General features: G+C 46.5%; 1 protein-coding gene across 1 annotated transcript in view; it reads right to left on the reverse strand.

The window, feature by feature from the left end:
- LOC142803340 (neprilysin-2-like) overlaps positions 1–19,994 on the reverse strand; it is a 49,548-nt gene that overhangs the window by 11,184 nt on the left and 18,370 nt on the right. Inside the window, exon 6 of the mRNA XM_075888456.1 lies at positions 16,940–17,068. Within this exon, the coding sequence (XP_075744571.1) occupies positions 16,940–17,068 (129 nt within the window). The remainder of the gene's footprint in view (positions 1–16,939; positions 17,069–19,994) is intronic.

Genomic DNA, 19,994 nt, shown 5'->3' on the forward strand with positions numbered 1-19,994 from the left:
TGCCTGTAGACAGTCGTCAGCCCTGTGCGTTCTTGCGACAACACTGAGCAAGCACAGAGAACGCGCTCAAGTGTCTCAGAGTTGCCGGAACATTTGTAGGCTGTTCAGGGGAGGCACCGCTTACGCACAACCGGTGTGCAGGTGAAAGATAGACGCATGCTCCCGCTTAGTATGCCGCAGTTTAGGAGAGGCTTAAGACGCTTGCTTGATTAAAGGAATGCGACCAGTTGCTTCATCCACTTTTTCGAAAAATATGAGGTAGCAACTGCTCGTGTAGGCGGCAATTCCAATGTGTGCCAGCATCTACATAAACGAAATGGAAACTCAGTCAGCACACAATGCTGATAAGTTGTATCTCCTCAAAGACGGCATAAGCCCAAATGGTCAATACTTCACGAGGCTCTGAAACACTGACTTGGAGTCGGTGAGAACCACCCCTGGTTGCTCAGGAAAGTCCTCACGCCAGAACGTCAGCGGCTAGACGAAAACATGTCAGCTGTGCTGCGGAGGAGCTCGCCGCCACCGGGAGCAGGAATTGCTGGCTCTGTGGCCTATGCGAGATGGTACAGGTTGCAGCCCTGTAGCCGTCAGTCCAGACTGGCTCATGAGTAAACACCAGGACGTTTTCTTCCTGGTAATCATAAAGCTTGCAATAAGCAGCTTTCTGCAACGCAGCAGCCGGTTTCCATGATTGTGTTGAACTAAACAGCAACTGATGCAAGTCCAGCGCACGGTTGTGTGGCGGAGACATGGCGACTACCACAGGTGGGTCCGTAATATTTCCATACAGCTGACGAAAACCTCCCACCCATGAGGATGATTGGCAGCGCAGTCTGGTCAGCAGGGTCTCACATTCGGAGCACGGTCAAGGCGGTGGATGTTCCTCAATGTTAGTTCGAGCATGCTCAGAGAAATCGGCCATTCTCTAGCTGCCACCAGGGCTTGCCAAGAGCAGTGAGTGCGTTAGAAGTTTTAGGATACTACAGATAGCGCCTTTGTAAAAAAAATGTCCCGCTGCTTCCTCCTAATTGCTGTGAGAGTGACAAGTGGTAGGGCAAACAGTAGTATGGATGTAGATGCAGCAGAGTAGAGCCGAAGCGCCCACTTTGTAGAGCAGCCACGACCATGATAGTAAAGCTTTCTCACTGCTTTCCTGCACTCGACGCGCCTTTGAAGTGGATACATTGGCCACAGATCCCCACTAGAGCTGCTCGCCAATGTTGAGTCCTAGGTACCACATTTTACCAAGGTATCGAACGTACGGCGACATACAGCTGCTTGGTGTAGAGCCGAGCAGATGTCAGTGGATGATCTACATGGCATCGTTTTGGCTACGAACAGGGTGGGGCCTATGTTGCCAAGAAAACGTACCGCTGCGTCCAGCGTATCTTTTCGGCGAGCACCGAATGGAAGACATGAACCTTGTTGTTGTCTGCATTGTCCCTTGTCTGCATTGTTGTGGGAGCTCACAACACAGAAATACTTCGTACCTCGCCGACACTTCCATGGGGTTGCTTCTTTCATCACGAAAAGGACATTTCGTGCAGTGAACGTCTTGTTGTAGTGCGCCAAGCGGATGACACAACACCGATGTTCACCGTGCCGACTTCAGAATGAAATCTGCACGTGTCGTGCGTGCTCCCACTTTGTTGGAACTCACTGAATCACCTGCGCCTTCTACCATACCTATCATTAATTTTCCCAGACCTTGCCGCTGGATCCAGGCGCGGCGTTGTCGTTGCTTCCCAAACTAGAGCTTTGGCTCCCTATAGGCCCCAGCAAAAGATGCTTCTTATATAAAATAGTTGTAGCTCTTTCAGTACCCAATCAAGTCACGCAAGATGACACCCGTAACCCAAAAAAGAACATAAGTTGTTCAAGTTGAGGCTAGTTCACCTTATTTCATGGTCTTTTCTCAATGCAATAGTTTATTTATTTTGCTTTCACTTATTTTTTTTATTGCACACCATATATTGGTTTGTGCCCGTGTATTTATGTTTCTTTAGTGTACCCCGGTGTGCTCGTGTCACTCGATGTGTTTTTTGGTTCACTTTTGCTTACATATATATATATATATATATATATATATATATATATATATATATATATATATATATATATATATATATAAATTGTGGACATTTGTTATAATTGTGGGCACCACGGGACGGAAACTGGCAGTTCCCGTCCAACTAATGCAAGGCTCTGTCGCCAAATCTCGCAATTTAAGCTGGACAACTCGGTGCTGTACCGCAAAATTTACCATCCTGACGGTCAGCGATGGGTTACAGTTCTACCCCGATCGCTTCGGTCCGAAGTCCTCAGGGCGCTTCATGACCATCCGACTGCTGGTCACCTTGGTTACCATAAAACCTACGATCGCCTTCGAAGTCGGTTTTATTGGCCAGGCATTACCACTAGTGTAGCTCGGTACGTCGGGTCCTGCACTACCTGCCAATGTAGCAAACTACCAACATCTGCTCCCGCCGGTACACTACAGCCCCTTCCGTGCCCAGCCACACCATTCGAAGTTGTAGGCGTCGATCTTTATGGCCCCCTCCCAGTCAGTGCTGCTGGAAACCGGTGGATAGTAACAGCCATTGACCATTTGATGCGCTACGCCGAGACGGCATCCGTTACTACTGGTTCAGCTTCTGAGATTGCCGATTTCATCCTTCGTGCCATTATACTGCGTCATGGTGCTCCACGTGTATTGCTCAGTGACCGTGGAAGGGCCTTGGTTTCACAACTAGTGAACGCACTTCTTCACGCCTCCGGCACAACTCAGAAGACTGCCTCTAGTTATCATCCCCAGACTAACTGCCTCACTGAGCGATTCCACCGCACTCTTGCTGACATGATCGTCGCATATATTCAACCAGACCACAAAAACTGGGACGTTGTTCTACCAATTGTCACTTTCGCCTACAATACGGCCATTCAGCGAACAACCGGCTACTCGCCATTTTACCTAGTTTATGGACGCTCCCCTACTTCTTCCTGGACGTCTCTTTCTTTACCTGCCAAGCGAATTCATCTCCATCCTCTTCAGAGGAATACGTGTCACGACTCGCACAGTGCCGCCAACGAGCTTGTATAAACACTGAAGCCCGCCAGCAAGACAGAAAGCTAGTTTATGATGAATCGCATCGCGCTGTATCCTTCCAAGCTGGAGACAAAGTGCTCTTTTTGACGCCTGTTCGCACACCTGGTTTATGTGACAAATTTCAGCCTTGGTTTATTGGGCCGTACACAGTTCTTGAAGAGACTTCACCAGTGAATTATCACAAGACGCCACTTGTGACGCCACGTGGCTCCACCACGTGGTTCCCGTGGTGGAGCGTCTGTGTGCAGGAAGTCGGTGCATCATCGTGAAAATGAGCAAGTACAGGGTCGGTCGTGAGGGCACTCTTCAACCTGTCAAAAGCCAATTCACATTCCTGAGACCACTGAAAGGGCATACCGGAAGCAAGTAGCTTATGAAGTGGTCCGGCTATGGAAGCAAAGTTTTGTATGAATCGCCGAAAGTAAGAGCCGAGACCAAGGAAACTTCGCAAATCTTTTGGTTTGTCAGGGCGAGGGAAGCGAACCAGTGCAGCAGTTTCATCAGAGTCTGGACGAATTCCGTCCTTGCTCACAACATGACCAAGTACCTTGATAGATCTGCTGGCAAAATGGCACTTTTTGGTGTTAATTTGAAGACCCGCGCCCGCAAGACAAGTCAGGACCTCGTGCAAGCGTTGCAGATGTTGAGGAGACGTCGATGAAAAGACAACAATGTCATCGAGGTAACATAGGCAAGTCTTCCATTTAAGGCCACGCAGCACGGTGTCAATCATGCGCTCAAAAGTTGTGGGCGCATTGCATATACCGAACGACATAACATTGAATTCGTATAGGCCGTTCGGGGTTGCAAACGCAGTTTTTTTCTTTATCAACTTCGTGCATGGGGATTTGCCAATAGCCGGAACGCAAGTCGAGGCTCGAACAGTATTCAGCACCCTGTAAGGAATCTAGGGCGTCGTCGATGCGTGGCATGGGGTATACGTCCTTCCTAGTGATCTTATTGAGTGCTCGGTAATCGACACAAAATCGTACGGAACCGTCTTTTTTACGTACCAGAACGATGGGCGACGAACATAGACTGGTTGAGGGTCGGATTATCTCCCGTTGGAGCATATCGTCTACGTTTTCTTCAAGGATTTTTCGTTCGGCTAGAGAGACGCGGTACGGACGGTGGTGCACAATGAACGTTCCGTCGATCTGAATACGATGTGCTGTAGCAGTTGTCTGGCCCAGGGTGGATGAATGAACGTCAAAGGAGTTTGCATGCTTTTCCAACAAATCAAGCAGCTGCTGCTTCTGTGAGTCATTCAAGTCTTTGTTGATGGCTGCTGTAAAGGCCGAGGAAGCAGCATGATCTGCAGGATGGCCTTTAGAGGAGACAGGGGTAAGAGGCACAACGCACACAGGCTGCAGATCGGCAACGCAGGCGACAGTAGTGCTCCGTGGCAGAAAAATTTTATCTTGTGTGGTGTTGGTAGCAGCGAGGACAGTTGATCCATTGTTGAAGCGAGCCACACCTGATGCGAGAGCTATGCCTTTATTAAGGCAACGCGGTGACGGAGTTACCAAAATGTCACCAGAGTCGACGTCGTTGGACAAAACTGTAACTAATTGATGTTCGTTTGGTGGTAACTCGATGTCTACTGCAGCGATGAGTCGAATAGGCCTGTAGGTTTCGTCGTTGAGCAAGTGGTCCGTGTCAGTAAGATGGACGACACGCTGTGCACAGCAAATAGCCGCAGAAGCAGAGGAAAGAAAGTCCCAGCCTAAAATGAGTTCATGGGAGCACGGGGATAGCACAGCAAATTCTATGTGATGAAGAATTTCGTCGATTAGTACACGGGCAGTACAGAGAGCGGAAGGGCGAATCATTGTTCCCTGGGCTGGAATCAGTGTCGGTCCATCACAAGGCGTCGTGACTTTTCGAAGACGGGCACACAAATCAGCACGAATAACAGAAAACGCAGCCCCAGTGTCCACCAAAGCATCAACGTCCACTCTCTCAACTGTGACCGCAATAATATTGTAGGGGCGCGCTAGAGGAATTGGAGTCCTGTGTTGGAATGCAGTTTGTCCTCCAAAAACATGCATCGCTTAGTTTTCCGGACGCCGATCAGAAGTAAGGGAAGCAGGCTGAAGAGGAGAAGAGCGCCGGTAAGGTGACGGTGAACGGCGACGGGTTGATCGGTGACTACTGCACAGTTCACCCGATGCTGGCGGAGATGGAGACCGACGCGGCGGTGACGAATAACGGCGGCCCTGGTACAAAGCTCCTGCGGTATAGTCCCGTTCGCGTATGTCATGCCCTCGCCGCTCGTCTTTCTGGCGCTTGCGGCAAAAGCGTGCAATGTGACCACGATAGCCACAGTAATAGCACGTAGGCCGAGTCGATCGATGAGGAGGGTAGTAGCTTGCGCTAACTGCACCAGGAGAGAGAGAAGTCAGAGGGACAGGTGACAGCTCACGCGGTGGTGATGAAAAGCTCGTGGAGAAGCTTGTGGGAGGTGCGGTAGCAACCGACGCGTACGTTCGTGGCGGGGACGTCGAGCTGATGGTGCCTGGTGGTGCGGCGGCGGTGTGTGGGAACGATGGTAGAGTACGAGAGACAATGGGCTGCAGGTTGGCTATGTAGGTCATCGAAGTGAGCTCTTCCCTGATGACATCGCGCAATGACGTTGAAGAAGACTGAATGGGACAAACTGAAGGTAGTGTGAATCCCATTGATTGTAATTCTTCACGTATAATCGCCCTTATCGTGTCTCGCAGGTTTGGATCAGTCGTAATACGGGCCCTGTCACTGTCTGGTTGTAGGCGCATAGACTCAAGTTCTTCGAGGCTCTGACAGGTTGTCGCAACGTCAGCAACGGTAGCCGGATTCTGGATTGCAAGGGCATTGAATGCGACTGGTGCAATCCCCTTAGGAAGCTGGCGCACCTTGTCTAATTCTGTCATTGGTGTGTCAACCCGGCGGCAAAGTGAAAGAACATCCTCCATGTTGGATGTGTACGACTTATCGATGTGCTGTTACCGAGTCGCGAGAGCTTTCTTTGCGAGAGCCGAACGAACAGCCGGTGTGCCAAAGACATGGCGAAGCTGATCTGTGAAGGCTGACCAGTCGGGGATGTCGATGAAGTGGTTGAGGAACCACGTCTCCGCGACACCCGTGAGGTAGAAGGACACGTGAGCGAGTTTGTAAGTGCTATCCCACCAGTTAGCAGCGCCGACACGTTCGAAATCGTCCAGCCATTCTTTCACATCTTCCCCGCGCATACCAGCGAAGGGATGGGGCTCACGCTGGAGGCTGTTGATGACGTGAGAAGGTGCGGCACGCGGTGGTTGAATGGGAACGGCTGTAGCACCAGCCTCATCTTGGTGCGACATATTTCCGGACACCTGGCCCAAGCGGCGACCTGAACGTAGCTCCAGGGGGTAGAGTGGTTGAGAGGATGGCGGGGGATCTAACAGCACGCTCCACCACGTATGAAGTCTTGGTTTGGATTACCTTTTATTAGGCCCGAGGAACCGGCAGCCGACAGCTACAATGAATGAGCCAAGATGATGATGCTAAGCGACAACGATGAGGATGCATGAGCCACCCATGATAACGATGATAATGTACCGGTGAAGAGGATGCGTATACTAAATGCCCACAATATATATATATATATATATATATATATATATATATATATATATATATATATATATATATATATATGTATATATATATATATATATATATATATATATATATATATTGTGATGCAACGGTGAAAGCGACCCAGAAGACACCATGAAGCGACCACACCCGAATCACATACCCCAAACAAGCCCAGTTCCCACACCAAATGAAGACGACGACCACTCATGATGAACATGTGTGAAGAAAGTAGATGTGCTGAACACTAACTCCCCCCTTCCCCGTCAAAGCGGTTATTCTGACCACAGTTCTTCGAATCTGTTTAAAGCGAAGAGGAACGCCGTATGAAAGGCTTCATACGGCGTTCTCTGGCTAATGAAGGCGAAGGCAGAGGAATACCATTATCAGTTCGCGTGGCAAAAATCCGGCAAATTGTTTGTGCGCAAGGTGCCCGGTGATCGAGCATTGCGCATAGACAGCGAAAGCGACCTAGATAAGATTCGTTGAACCGTGTCTTCTATCACTTACGTTACTTTAATTTTCAGTTATCCTCCTCAATGGCTATCTTCCATGAAGCCATATATTATGACGCCCAAACTTTTAAATCAATTGTGCAGGGCCCTTCTTTTAAGGAGCCAGACAGAATCTCGATCTTTCATTTAAACATATGTAGTATGAGAAACAAGCAAACTGATATGCTGTTTGATTCGTTAGATCATACGTTCGATTTTTTGGCCTTCACTGAGACTTGGTACTCTTGCACGTCCGATGTAGTGTTCATCGAAGGATACAAGCATGAAAGCGTGCATAGACCGAATCGTAGGGGTGGTGGTGTGTCGCTATATATACAAAAAGAAGTTTCATATGCCGTACTTTCCGAATTTTGTTGTGTCAGCGCACATTATGAATCCATTGCCGTTCAATGCGTAATGTCCCTGATTGTCACAGTTCATCGGCCCCCTTCAGGGGATATTCAAGAATTTTTGTGTTTTATAATTTCGATGCTTGAATATGCGCCCTTGAGAAATTGGCACATTGTGCTTGTCGGTGATATTAATATTGATTTGTTACTTCTTACTCCACAAAGTAGACAATTTTTAGATGTAATCGAATCATTTTCGTGTAGGAACTTTATAAGTTTGCCTACTAGAATAACAGCAGAAAGTGAAACTATGCTAGACCTATGTATAACTAATTATGATAGAAGCGACGTTAGTGCTGGTGTGATAACAACTTATCTGAGCGATCACTTGTCCATATTCTGTTTTTTTCCTGCAGCTAAGAAAGAAAAAAATAGTGTTAACGATGCTCCTGTTCCATATCACTCTTTCAATACCAATGCCTTGTCAGCATTTCATGGTACTATTGAGAGTATCGACTGGGAGATTGTCTACAGTGAGCAAAACCCTAATATATCGTATGATCTGTTCCTGCAGCATGTAAAGCGCTGTTATGATGCTGCCTTCCCACTACAATACTATAAAAAGCACGGAAAGTCTAGCAAACCATGGATTAACAGAGGTCTTTACAACAGAATCAGAGAACGAGATAAACTATACCATAAATTCATTAGGATAAGAGACATATCTATATTACATGAATATAAAAAAGTTCGCAACAAATTAAACGCTGATTTGAAGAGGGCCCGTATTCAGTATTATCAGGCTCGATTCGCAGAGGTCTTTTTCAATCCAATGAAAGCATGGAACTCGGTACGTACACTCATAGGAACAACAAAAGGTTCTCTTTCTTCAGCATTACCAATTGACGGTGTTGAGTTTAGAGAAGCTCGTCTGGCGGATAAATTTAATAATCATTTCTTAACCTCGGGTGCAGCAGCTCATACAAGGGACGCAGCAAACGACTGCCAAAAATACCTTTCTTCTTTCTCTGCGAACTCTACTTTCTTGACTCCGTGTAGTCAATTAGAAATACTTACGTACCTGAAGTCTTTAAATAAAAATACGGCCGCTGGTTACGATGACATTAAGGTAGAACCAATTAAACATGTCGCCGAATTACTGTGTGGCCCACTGCAGCATATCTGCAATCAAGCTTTGCCACTGGTATTTTTCCTGATGGCATGAAGACAGCTAAGGTGGTAGTCATCCACAAAGGTGGCTCTCACGACGACTTGAATAACTATCGGCCTATTTCCGTGCTACCTTTATTTTCCAAAGTTTTAAAATATACATTAAAATCACGACTAATGAAGTTTCTTGGTGACCATCAAATGCTTGCAAGGCAACAGTTCGGGTTCCGTGAAAAGAAATCAACTGAAATGGCACTCTTGGATATTAAAAAAAAGATACTTAGTAACATGGATCATAAGCATTATGCTCTTGCAATATTTTTAGACTTCAAAAAGGCGTTTGATTCCATAAAGCATTTCATTTTGTTTCACAAACTCCCTTACTACGGTGTTAGAGGTATCGTATTAAATTTGATCCGCAGTTACTTATCTGACAGGGTACAATTCACTAGTCTAAATGGCTACTCTTCTCAATCTCAGCCAATAAAATATGGCGTTCCGCAAGGTTCCATTCTGGGACCTTTATTCTTTCTCCTTTACATAAATGATATTGTGAACATACCGCGAACTCCTGACATAATTCTCTATGCAGACGACACGAGTACTTTTTTTTTCAGGTAAACATCTACTTGAACTTCAAAATGTAGCTAATAGATGGCTAACTGAACTTTCACACTGGTTGCATCTAAACCAACTTCAACTTAATGCAAAAAAAACTAAATATATTATTTTCAAGAGCCGTAATAAGCCTGACGATCATAATGCCTGTATAATATTTCAAAACTGCGCTATCGAACAGATTCCTAGTTATAAATTTCTAGGTGTTGTTTTTGAAGAGAATATGAGGTGGACACTTCACGTTAATAAGATTCATGCAAATATGTGCAGGTCAATTTCAATACTGTATAAAGTTAGCTCCTTGGTGCCTAAATGGTTGAAACTGCACTTATATTACGCCCTCGTTCACTCTAATTTGCAATACTGTCTCCTAATCTGGGGTAGCACTACTCAAACAAATTTTGATAGATTAATAATTTTACAAAAAAGAGCTGTCCGTTGCATTGAAAATTTTAAGCGAAATGACCACACAGCGCCATCCTTTTCAAAGCTTAATATACTCAGAATAGATCAGCTATTCCAACTAAGACTTGCAATGCATACACACAGGCAAATTTTGCATGACCCCCAAATCCTGTCCTCATCATCATTATCTGTACATTCGCAATATCACCTAAGGCAAAATAGACTCAGAACACCTATGTTCCGAACTAAATATGGTACTCAGACACTAGCCTATTTAATGCCACATTTTCTGAATAATAATCGAGAAATCGCCAATATGATCCAAGACAACTGTTCGACATACAGCTTACGGAAAATAGTTAAAGATTACCTCTTGTTTAGCTCCTAATCTTCTCTTTATATTGTGCATTTGCTGTCTTTTGATTTTTTCCTATTTTGTTCTATACTGTTTTGTAACTTTGATCATCATCAAGGCTTGTATAAACATTTTCATGTCACGCATCATTAGTGTGTATCGAAGGTAACTATTCTACCGATTCTGTTTTATCGACTGTGCGCCTGTTGTTTTTTGTTTTGTTTTTTTGCTTTATGTTGTTACCTGTATTTGCGCATGTACCGCGGCTTTTCACCCCTGAGCAATGTATGGGTAGGGGGGCCTTAGTCAGGCAGTTGCATCTGCCTTTAGCCCCTTCATCTCAGACCATGACTGTCTGAATAAACTTCTTATCTATCTATCTATCTATCTATCTATCTATCTATCTATCTATCTATCTATCTATACTGTGTGCATGAAATTTTTCTGCTGCCCGGCTGCGGTGATCCGCTGGAAGAAGAACGGGTGTCACGCGATAATTGAAAGCCGACGTTTGCTTCAAGACAGGGTAGGGCCAATGAAGCGTAATTTGAATTTGTCGCACAGGGGACGAGTGCGAATAGGTGTAAGAAGGAGGACTTTGTCGTGAGAGATTAAGGACACGGCACGATGAGAGGCATCATATTCAAGCTTGCAATCCAGCTGCTTGGCTTAAGTGTTGACGCGGGCCAGCTGGCGGCAATGAAGCTGACGAGACACGTATTCTTCCCTTGAGGATGAACATGGTTTAATAGGCGCAAAGGAGAACGAAGCGCCGAGGAAAGAAGAGGGGAAGCGACTGTGGACGAGGTAGAACGGCGAGTAACAAGTCGTGCGCTGTACAGAGGTAATATAGGTGAAAGTGACAAATGGCAAAATGGTGTTCCAGTTTTTGTGATTTGGTTTGATATACATGGCTATCATATCAGACAGTGTGCGATGAAAGTGGCCAGTCAGCCTGTTCATGTGAGAATGGTAACTGGAGCTGGTTTTGTGTGTAGTGACAGATGCCTTGAGCACTTCTTCGACAAGTTCTGAAAGAAGTACTCTTCCACGGTCGCTCAGGAATACGTGAGGAGCAACGTGACAAAAGATTATTGCTCGAAGGATCAAATCAGCAACTTCCGAAGTGGATGCAGAAGGCACGGGAGCTGTTTCGGCGCAGCCGGCTGGTGGTCGACAGCTGTAACTATCTATCGATTGGTTGTGACAGTCATAGGAAGTGGATAATACAGGTCAACACCAACTACTCCAAATGGTTGCAGAGGACACGGAAGCGGTTGTTATTGTCCGCTTCGAGTTGATGTAGGGAGCTTGCGACGCTGACAAAGGGCGCTTGAGGCAACGTACTTCGCGACAGCGGTGGACAAGCCCAGCCAGTAGTAGTGACATCATATGCGGTCGTACGTTTTCTGGAAACCTATGTGTCCAGCAGACATGTCGTCATGATAGCTTTTCAAAACTTGAGCTCAAAAAGATGGAGGTAAAACGGGCACCCAGCGTTGACCATCAGAGTGGTAACTATGGCGGTACAGGAAGCACGTGGTTGTCGAGCTTGAATTTCGTCAGCTGTCGGTGAAGATAGGGGTTAGGTGGCCGACAACTCCCGTCAAGACGGTGCATGATGCGGGGACAAAAAGGGTCAGCATCTTGGTGGGATAACAACAAACCACACTCGTTCGGAGAAGTTGGGCCCAGAGTAGCTGAGGACGAAACATGTGGGGAAGGGACGGCCAAAAGCTCCTCGACTGTGGCAGTGATGGGTTTCTTAAGTGGCTCCGAAAGTAACGGGCAACCCGCAAGCACTTCGGCATCTAGATGTTTTTTTCTGACGTGTGTAATAATCAAGTCTATTCTTGTAGGCGAAAAATGCAGTGACCAAAATGGCCGGACAAGTTCTTGAGTGTCCAGAGCCAGCACAAGGCGTGATGGTTCATAACTACAGTAAAGTGGCGGCCGTGGAAATAATGTCGAAGCTCTTGTATAGACCACACAACTGCTACGTACTCCTGTTTGATAATAGTTTAATTCTTTTTGGCAGGAGTCAGTGTATGACTTGCGTATGCGATGACCTTCTCAAGTGAAGATTTGTCTCGCTGTAGTAAAATACCATCAATGCCATTACCACTAGCGCCTGCATGGAGGTGCGTAGGCGTGGTTTTGTCGAAACAACAGAGGACTGGTTAGGATGTGAGTGCACACTTCAGTTGGTAAAATGCCGATTCACATTCAGGAGACCACACAAAGGCGACGCCTGATGCGATCAACTTGTCTAATGGCCAAGCTATTGAGGCGAAGTCTCTAATAAATCGGCGAAAATAGGAAGCGAGGCTGACAAAACTACGCAAATCTGTAGCTTTTTCAGGACGCGGAAAGTGTTGGACAGTGCAAATCTTGTCTGTATTCGAGCGAATACCATCCTTGCTCATAGTTTGGCCAAACACTTTATTTGTCTTGTTCGCAAAACGGCGCTTCTTGGTGTTCAGGTGAAGGACTGTGTTCGCGAGGCACGTGAGAACATCGTCCAGTCGTTAAAAATGCTGAGGAAAGGTTGACGATAAAATAACAATATCGTTTAAATAGCACAAGCAACTCTTCCTTTTCAACCATCGTAAAAAAGTGTCGATCATCCGCTCAAATGTTGCTGAAGCATTGCAAAGACCGAATGGCTTGACGTTGAATTCGTTCAGCCCATCTGGTGTTGGAAATGCTGTCTTCTCTTTGTTGTCCTCGTGCATGGGTATTTACCAATAACCCGAACGCAGGGTCGGCTTGAGAAGTACTCGGCACCATGCAGTGAATCCAAAGCATCGTCTATACACGGCACGGGGTAAACATCCTTGAGGGTAAATGTATTAGGTGCCTTGTATTCCATGCAAAATCACACGGAGCCACCTTTCTTTCTTCACTAAAACAACGGGAGATGACCAAGGACTCGCGGAAGGACGTATAACGTTCCGTTGCAGCATGCCGGTAACATTTTGCTTAAGGACCTCGCGCACAGATGAAGATTCGCGATATGGTCGATGGCTACAAGGGAAAAGCCATCGGTCTCGATATGATGTGTGATAATCAACGTCTGTCCCAGAGATGAGGATTGGGCATCAAACAATCTCCTATGGTTATGTTGCATGGCAAGCAACTCTGTGAAGAGGTCAACTCTGGACTAATGGTCGCATCAAGAGCAGGAATGCACGATGAACGTCCAATAGCTTGAAAGTCGGAACACCCTGGCATAAGCGGGGCAACACAGACAGGTTGGAATTCGGTAACGCAAGCCATTGTGGGGCCTTTAGTAATGAGAATGTTCTCAGACGTCTGGTTTGTAGCGCATATATGTCCAGAGCCATTGTCACAAGATCTGAACCAAAGGCAATACCTCTTTTGAGACGGCGCGCATATGGTTGGACAAACACGTCCGCAGAGTGAATGATGTTAGAAGCGGTGGTAACTACTCGCTGATGACTAGGTGGTAGCTCGGCATCTTCCGCAGTGAGCACGTAAACGTGCTTGTCGTCCGCATAAAGAGATAGTCCGTTTCCATCATATGAACATTTTCTCGACAGCAGATGGAAGCGTTTGTCGTAGACCAAAAATTGGCTCCGTATCTACATGTTACACAGCAAATATCGAAAGACGATAGTCTTGCATCCGGACAGAGTGAACAAAACGTTTATTTGATGTTCTGTGCAAGAAAATTGGTTAATTGTATTGTGAAGGTACTGCGTTAGAGTGCCTCGAGCATGGAGCGGAGGCGAACGAGCGCATCAAGTCGCGTCACACGTCAGACATGAGCGCTATCTGGCAGTTATCCAAAAAATTGAAGCGCACGGCGTGTAAATCGGTGTCTGAGGTGATAAGGTGTAGAACGCAAGGTGACGGGTAGGTGTCACCACTGTGTCCTCTTAGCAAAGCGTTGGAAACACTTGATTTTTTTGTGCGTTCCAAGGTCAGCGCAGCGTGATAAACGCTACGGTTCTTAGAAATACCTATGTGTTCCTTTTTTAGTAAAAAATACACATACATAATATTGGCGTGTTGTTAAGGTGCTTCAGATATCCCCAATTATTGCTTTTTAATAGACAATTGCACAAGTATGAACACTGAACCTTGAGCATTATTGGTCGGTGCTGCGGATGGGGTCGGCCGCTTGGAGAATCGTTTGGCCACTTTGGTGCCGTTTAGGGTACCGTTAAGGACGGACAAACAGACAAGTGTACAAACCGACAGACAGACGGGCAGATCAAAATTTTCGCGCCGAAGGTCTCTAAAAAAGACTATCGTCCTTAAAAAATACCAGCCTGTTATAAGCTGGTGGGCAAAGGCACGCAGCACGAACAATTGTACAAAATGAAAAATACCAGCAATGAAAACCCGAGTGGTGCATATAAAGGCAGGTCTAATACCATACCATTAAGCAGCAAGCAGTGTAGGCTCATCAGAAGAGGCGGCGACTTTTTGCAGACGTGAGCACAAGGAACGATCAATCACGGACAAGCAAGCTCAACTGTCTACTGAAGCGTCCGCGTACACATCTTCTATTAAAACAGATATCGTAATATATGGACGCACTGAAGAAATTTGTCTTTTCGTTCGCTGCAGCTTTTCCTTCAAAAGCTGCAGAAGTGACTTTTATGCGCGTTGGTTGGTGAATTGCGAGACAGGTCACAATGGAGACGTAGAGTGGCGGAAGAGTGATGGTGAGTGTCATATAGTAGAGCAATAAGGAGGAATGGTGTCGGATGTCCCAGTTGGCGACGGGGAGCGCCGTAGCAACGGGTCATAAGTAGGCGTTGGAAAGTGATGCCGCCTGTCCCATCATCCTGCTCGTAGGGGCCGAATCCACGACGCTCCTCCTGCTGACGCTTCCGACAGAAGCGTGCAATCGGACCCGATAGCCGCAGTAATAACAGTTCAGGCGAGGCTGCCGCTATGATGGGTGAAAGGGCTGGCTAGGCGCATTCGGAGTCATCGAAGCCAGGGGGACAGGCGTCGAGTGTGCAGGCATCGGTTGTACGACGGGTGGTGAACCAGCGAGGACTTTCGCGTACGTCGGCTGGAGTCGAGGTACCGGAGAGTCTACACGTGCTGGCCTGGTCATGGACGCCAACTCCCTTCTGATAACGTCGCGCAAAAAAGTGTTGGAGGGTGGAACCTGAGAAGCCGAAAGATTCGACCTCTTCCCGTATATATGCCAGGATCATAGCACGCAATAAGGAATCAGTCGTGGTGGTGTTTTCAGGTCTGTCCAACGGTAACCGTCGGGACTCAAGTTTCTCGCAGAGTTAACACATGCCAACAATGTCAGTGACTGTGGTCGGGTTTTGTATGACCAAGGCATCGAACGCGACCATGCCGATCTTTTTCGATAGATGGCGGACCCTCTCTGATTCGGGCGTGAATGGGCTGAAAGGTGACAGAGAGCAAGTACATCTTCTATGTACGAGGTTAAGACTCATCGCGTTGTTGCTTGCGAGCATCCAGTGCCTTCTTCGCGAGGGCTGAACGAACCGCCAGAGTTCCGAAGATGTGGCGAAGCTGTTGCTTGAAATGTGTCCGCAGCGTGATGTGCGTTGCATGAAGAAACAACCACGTTTTTGCTACGCTTGTCAGATAGAATTAAACATGGCGAGGCTTGGCAGAAACATCTCAAATGTTAGTGCGACTCGCTCGAATGAACTGTTCCAACGAATTCTCTACATCTTCACTTCGAAGTCCGGTGAACGTGGGCATATCACGCTGGTGTGCAGTGATAATCCACGATGGATAGGCCGTCGTAGCCGAGGCCATGAGGCAGATTCAGGAGCGCCGATTGGCTCGTCCTGAGGCATGTTGCTGGACACCTGGTACAGACGACCACCTGAACAGAGGTCTAGGAGGTACAGTGTGCTGGAAGGGGACGGAAGATCGCTGAGCACACTTCCCCACTTGTGATGCAGTGGAGAAGGCAACCCTTATTAGGCACAGAAGACACGATGAAGTGACCACACTTGAGGCTCAGAACCCAGACAAGCCAAATTCCCACACCAGGTGAAGACGACGACCACTCATGATGATAAACTTGTGTGAGTAAAATAAATGTGCCTAATTAATACCCACATTATATATATTACAAACGTTTGAGAGACCCCTGACTGAGTGCAATCTCGTGTCAGTAGCAGCTTCAAAGTGTGGGTGGCGTTCTTCCAGACCAACATATATTTTCAATCCTGCGTACATAAAACAACACCTGGATGGAATCCCTTCCCTGCTCACATCCCCAGTAGTCCTATTCATGCGTCAGGTAAGAGTTGCGTTATTAATCTTAAGTAGCACCTTCTGTAACGCTAAATGGAATGGAGTATATGAAATAAATGATATAGTTAAATATGCGCGTTTTGGAAACAACACAGACATATACTTTTGACAAGGCTGTATGTGCCTCATTGACATTATCACAATATAGTGACTATTCGTGAAGATACAACCAACACTGTGCCTGATTATTTAAAAGCTTTAACGAAAAATATGTAGTGGATTTCTAATGCACTGGGAATAACATCGCCACCCGGTGTTCTGAGGCGCCAAGCCTTGGCCAGCCAAAACAGGCGAAGATGGCAAAAACAAGGAGTATCAGTCTTTCGATGACAGTAGACATTCGCATCTTACTGTCTCACTGTTCTTGTTTTCTTGTCTCCGTGGCCTCTAGTGCGTGACAGTAGGTACCAGATCAGCTTGGCCTCTCTCCGTTTCTCTGTTCTTTAAGAAAGTTTTGTGCGATAGCTGGCACACCATAATTTTGTGCATAATTGTGCTAAAAACAACAGAAAAAAGTAACAATACTTACAATTGATCTGTACGATCTCCTCAAGCAGAGCACCCTCTTAGTGTATTCTTTTTTCACATCTTTAGCTTTCCAAAACTCGCTTCCCAATTGTGCGTCATCGAATCCCCACATCAGCGTGTGGCCTATTTTCTGCAATAAAAACGTGCGATAGGTAATATACAACGCAGTTTATCCCGGTGTACCAGCAATTTAGAGCAATAGCAATTCATCAGTCACTATTCAAAATGTCCGTGTAGGCATAGTTCTTTTGAACTGCAATAGTATTCGAGTGCTTGCTAGGTTGAACAGCACACTCTGTGCGCATAAAGAAAAAAAAATGGTCATTTCGAAATTGAGGACACCAGGGACTGGTTTCGAGAATGCTCACTCTACTAACAGAGCGCGTAGAAGCAAAAAAAAGACGACTTTTCGCGTAGCGGTTCCTAGCGACTGCACAAACTTGAGGATTGCTTGAAAGCGGCAAAAACAATTGGCCCCGAATCTGCATCTTACACTGCTAATGTCGTTGAAAGATGATAGTCCTGCGTCTGGAGAGAGTGAAAAAAAAACGTTCATTCGATGTTCTGCGCAAGAGAATTGGTGAATGGTATTCTAGAGGCGTTGCGTTAGAGTGCCTCGAGCGTGTAGTGGAGGCAAACAAGCACATCGAGGCACGTTAAACACGAGTACCCTCTGGCAGTTATTTTCAAAAATGAAAGCGTGCGCGTCCGCTGAGAAGTATGCACTCCTGTCTTGTAGGTGATAAGATGTAGAACGCAAAGCGACGGGCAGGTGCCACCACCGTGTCGTCGTATAGCGAAGCGTTGGAAACAACTTTTTGAGCATCGCGTTGCACTGTCAGCGCAGCGCGATTAACGCTACAGTCCTTAGAGTTGTGTGTGCCTCTTCCAGTATGAAGGCAGACACACAAAACATCGACGTGTTGTTACGGCACCTCAGATATGAACAATAATTTCTTTTTAATTGACAATCGCACAACTATGAACGCTAAACCTTAAGCATTATTGGTGGGTGCTGTGGATGGGGTCAGCCGTTTGATGCCGTTTGAAGTATGATTAATGAAGGACAAACAGACAAATGTACAGACAGACAGACAGACAGACAGACAGACAGACAGACAGACAGACAGACAGACAGACAGACAGACAGACAGACAGGCAGACAGGCAGGCAGGCAGGCAGGCAGGCAGGCAGACAGACAGACCATTAGACAGACCAAAATCTTTCCGTCGAAGGTCCCCCAAAAAGGCTATCGTCTTTAAAAATACTGGTATGACGGCTCGGGCAACCACTCCGTAGTATACGCTTGGTGCTACTGTTTGCTGAAGCCCTGGTATTGTTGAATATTACTTGGAGTACTAATCATGTCGGATCATTTACGCCGTCTGTCGTACAAAGGAGACCCCTTCTCTCAGAATGCTCACATTATCTGGCATGATAATATTAAGACAAATGCACGTTTGTAGGAAAAATACAAGCTCTTCACCTGTGCGGCTCTCTCCTCACCCCCTCGATTTTCTGGGTGACCAAGTTCACCTTCTCACCACCTACTGTGTTCGTCTTAGTGACGTGCTATAATTCATGTCACCAACGTATTCTTCAGCTCGCTGTATGCAGAGCGTGACTGAATCCTCTTGTGTACAAGATTGGGGTACGGACTAGGGTCGTGATGCCGTGAGATTGAATAAGGTAATAATTCGCTATAACAAAAGAACGACCTCTCACGTGTAACCACATAACAACAGTAGTACTTGAAGGAACTCGAAACTAGATGTTTGTGCATCTTTGCGTACAATAAACACTTTTGATGTTCTTATGAATGAAGGTTTTGATTAGATGCTGATGATTATCGAAAAGTAGGCCTTTCTCATACCCTCCCCCCCCCCAACACACACTGCACGTTGCGTGTATATGTCGATAAAAGTATAATGGCGCTGTGTGAAACGCTTTGTATCGAGAACCACGATTTTACATAAAGTAAAACCATAGAAAGAATGTGTCTCGTGTGGTTCACGCCATCAAAAATTGAGAGAAAAGCCATGTCATACACAGCACGTTTTTCGTAATTACTGTGCATAAAACGCGTCCAAGGTGTCGCCTTTCTTCGCTTGAATAAATACTTAAAGAGCGCATCCAGAGGTATCCTAGATGAAGGAGCGAAGGTGGTGGTGGGCAGAAAAGCGATCTCCTATTTGGAATGTTCGCGTGCGCTGTGTTTTCATAACGAATAAGCGCAGAGACGAATCACCAAGGAAGACTGAACAACACGAGTGGTTACAACAGGCTTTATGCGTGCACACGTACTTCCAGTAAAAGGCACGAGACAGTGATGACGCCAACTGAATGTGCTGTGGTATACCATTAAAGAAGTGTGAAATAAGGGGCATGATGGCCGGGTTCTTTATGAGTTTCTATTCGATGCCCCTTTAACGATAGACAAATCTAAAGAAAGAAATATGCATTTTGCAATGGTCACCTGCACATACTGTAGCACATTTCGAGGGAAGACACCGTGACATCCCTCATATTACGCGGCTAGGTTTCGGCGCTGTTCGTCTGCGCTCTGCGACCGGAGGCCGTGGATAGCCGTAGCGGCTACGGTCAAACAGTGGCCGGTGGCGACGACGCCTCCTCTCTTACTATTCAACGTTTCTTGGTGTATCTCACGTGTCTAGTTAAGCGTTAGGACGCATTCACACTTGGCCTCGAAGAGAGCGAAAGCGCCCAAACTCTCCACAAACTGGCTCGTTTAGCAGACCAAGCGGCCCGAAAACCATGCCACGCAGCCAGCACGCAAGAATTGGTCCAAGACCAACTTTCCCGCCATGCGAAAGCGGGTCTGGTTTCCGCTTCACGGCTTTGACTGCGCTATATGAAAGCACGTGATATAACCAGCCTGCTGCAGATTCAACTTAGCGGCAAAAGCGTCGGAGGTGGCTCGGATTGGCTCCAATTGCAAACTACCCTTGCAGCTTGGCGGAGCTTGACAGCCTCAGCAAGGGCACGTTCATAGAGAGCCTAGTTTGGATTACGATAGCCGAGAACTCTGAAAAGAC

Source organism: Rhipicephalus microplus, chromosome 3, assembly GCF_043290135.1.
Source record: "Rhipicephalus microplus isolate Deutch F79 chromosome 3, USDA_Rmic, whole genome shotgun sequence".
Lineage (NCBI taxonomy): Eukaryota > Metazoa > Arthropoda > Arachnida > Ixodida > Ixodidae > Rhipicephalus > Rhipicephalus microplus.